This window comes from Chelonoidis abingdonii, unplaced genomic scaffold (assembly GCF_003597395.2).
Source record: "Chelonoidis abingdonii isolate Lonesome George unplaced genomic scaffold, CheloAbing_2.0 scaffold3008, whole genome shotgun sequence".
NCBI classification, from domain to species: Eukaryota; Metazoa; Chordata; order Testudines; family Testudinidae; genus Chelonoidis; species Chelonoidis abingdonii.
In genome coordinates, this window is record NW_027427269.1 from 1 (window position 1) to 2,534 (window position 2,534).

The 2,534-nt window shown below is 69.2% G+C and overlaps 1 protein-coding gene across 1 annotated transcript; it reads left to right on the plus strand.

Annotated features, from left to right (window-relative positions):
- Positions 1-817: 817 nt before the first annotated feature.
- On the plus strand, positions 818-2,511 carry LOC116817937 (COP9 signalosome complex subunit 6-like; the record flags this gene model as incomplete). Its single annotated transcript, XM_075061470.1, has 3 exons — positions 818-882; positions 1,662-1,855; positions 2,344-2,511. Coding segments are annotated over exons 1-3 (427 nt in total), but the record flags the coding sequence as incomplete, so codon positions are not given.
- Positions 2,512-2,534: the final 23 nt, after the last annotated feature.

The following is a 2,534-nucleotide window of genomic DNA, read 5'->3' on the forward strand; positions in this document are numbered from 1 at the left end:
TAGGGGGGATGCCGGGGAGGTATGGCCCGGGTATGAGGGGCCCCGGGGCTGGCGGTGAAGGGTGGGGTGGGGGAGATGGGAGTCTGGCGTAATGAGGGGCCCCAGGGGCCGAGCGGTGGGTGAGGCGGGGGAGATGCCGGGAGGTCGGCTATGAGGGGCACCGCGGCCGCGGCAGGTGGGCGGGGGGACCCGGGCCGGGCGGCGGTGGACCCCAGAGGTCTGGCGTATGGAGGGGCCCGGGCCGGCGGCGGGTGGGGCGGGGGGGACCCGGGGCCGGCGGACGGTGGACCCCAGGAGGTCTGGCAATATGAGGAGGCCCCGGGGCCCGGCGGCGGGTGGGGCGGGTGACCGGGGCGAGCGGCAGGGGGACCCCGGAGGTCTGGCGTATGAGGGGCCCCAGGCTGGCGGCGGGTGGGGGGGGACCTGGGGCGGCGGCGGGGTGAGGGGGAGGACCCCGGGCCGGCGGGACCACCAGGAGGTCTGCGTATGAGGGGCCACCGGGAGCCAGGCGGCGGGTAGGGACGGGCGGGAGCCCCAGGAGGTATGGCGTACGAAGGCGCCACGGCGCCGGCGCAGAGGAGAGGCCACCGCTCAGCGCAACCACTACATAAAAACACGATAAAAAGACTAAATAGATCTACCCATGTGGAACCCTCTAAAGTATGGAAAGCCCACAGAGGGCGATTATTCAGTAACCTCTTCCACACACTTCCAGATTCAGAATCTGGGCAAAAAAATACTTACCGCCGCACCGGCGGTACCAAGCCTTGCAGCGTGTGCCCCTCTGCGAAGCGGACATGCGGAATCATGGTCGGAGATGTTGAGAATCACCAAGCGGGGCAAGGGCACGGAGACGCCTGCCGGTCACCGCCCGGCCATGAGGTGGGGAGCTCTGCGGGGGGGAGCAGCCCCACGGTGAGAACCCTCGGGGGGGGGCAGCCGGGGGGAGGGGCCCCGGGAGGGGCCACAGTCCCCATCTCGCGCAGGCGGGGTGATGGGTCTCTCCCTAGACACATCTGCGGATGCTGTCCTCCAGGGTGAACGCTTTGGAGACCAGCTATGTATTGCAGGCGCAGAACTGGAAAGTACTGCAGAAATAGCTGGCCAGATGATGGACCTGGGCGGCTCTTCTAATTGGGATGAGATTCTCTCCTGAAGGGTGGAGCCCTGGGGCGGGGAGTGGCCGAGAAGGGGGGGCGGATCTGCGGGCGCGTCTAGTGGCCGATTCGCGGGCGTTGGGTCTCAGGGAGGGGGAGGGGGCTGCGCGTGGCGGCAGTTCCATGAGGGGGTGCGCGGCCGTGGACCCCGAGGGAGGGGAAGGGCCTGCGCCGTAGTCTCGTGCGTAGGGGTCAGTTCCTCTGGCCACCACCAGCCCAGGGGCCCCCCTGCCGCAGCAGCCTCCAGCCCAGGGACCCATCATACCCGGGCCAGACCTCCCGGCATCCCCCCTCCTCCGGCCGCTGCCAGCCCCGGGCCCAGCAGTGTCCCCGCTTCTCGTCACCTGGCTGGGTCCCATCCCAGCGCTGCTCTGCTGACCTGTCCCCGTTCCCTTCCCGTCCGCTCTTGGGAGTCCCCCCAGGCTCTGGCCCTGCCGGGGGCTGTGGGGGTCTCTGCGGCTAAGGCTGCGTTGGAAGCAGTCATGTCCCCCCACACCCACCGAGCGGCCAGGCTGGGACGGGCCCATGGCTCCTGCCCCCCGTAACGCCCCTGCCCGTGGCTGCAGTGATCGGGGCGCTGATCGGGCGGCAGGAGGGCCGGAACATCGAGGTGATGAACTCCTTCGAGCTGCTGGCGCACGCGGTGGAGGAGACCGTGCTCATCGACAAGGAATACTACTATACCAAGGAGGAGCAGTGTGAGTCGGGGGGGCTCTCAGCCCCTGGCTTCGGCGTGGGGGGCCCCCAGTGCGGCGCTGGGGCAGGGGGCCGGCGGGGAACCGGGGATTTTACCTGTGTGCGCGGGGCAGGACGGAGCTGCTTCAGGGCATTCACCGAGGAGACGCTTACCCCCCGGCCGGCGTTCGGGGACGGGACGGAAGCGCCTCTGTGGGTGGGGAGAGGGTCCCGGGCTCTGACCATGAGCAGAACAAGGGCCGGTGGACGCTAAACCCGGAGCAGGCAGCTTAGAAAGGGGGCGCAGCTCCCTGGCCGGGGGGGGTCACCCTTCAGCCCTCTCGGGGCGGGGGGGGGTCCAGTCCAGGCGCATCCAGCCGAACACGCCGCAGGGAAACTGGGCGAGAGTCCCCGGCCGGCGGAGGATCAAACAGGAGTCCTGACTTGGGGGGGGGCTGGGATCTGCCCCCCCACCCCCCCAACCGTGCTCCTCTTTGTCCCCACCACCCAGTCAAACAGGTCTTCAAGGATATGGAGTTCCTGGGCTGGTACACGACAGGTGGCCCCCCCGATCAGTCTGACATCCACGTCCATAAACAGGTCAGGCCCCACTCCCCTCCTAGCAGTGGGGAGAGAACCCAGGAGTCCTGGCTCCCAGCCCCCTCTGCTCTAACCACCAGCCCCCACTCCCCTCCCAGAGCC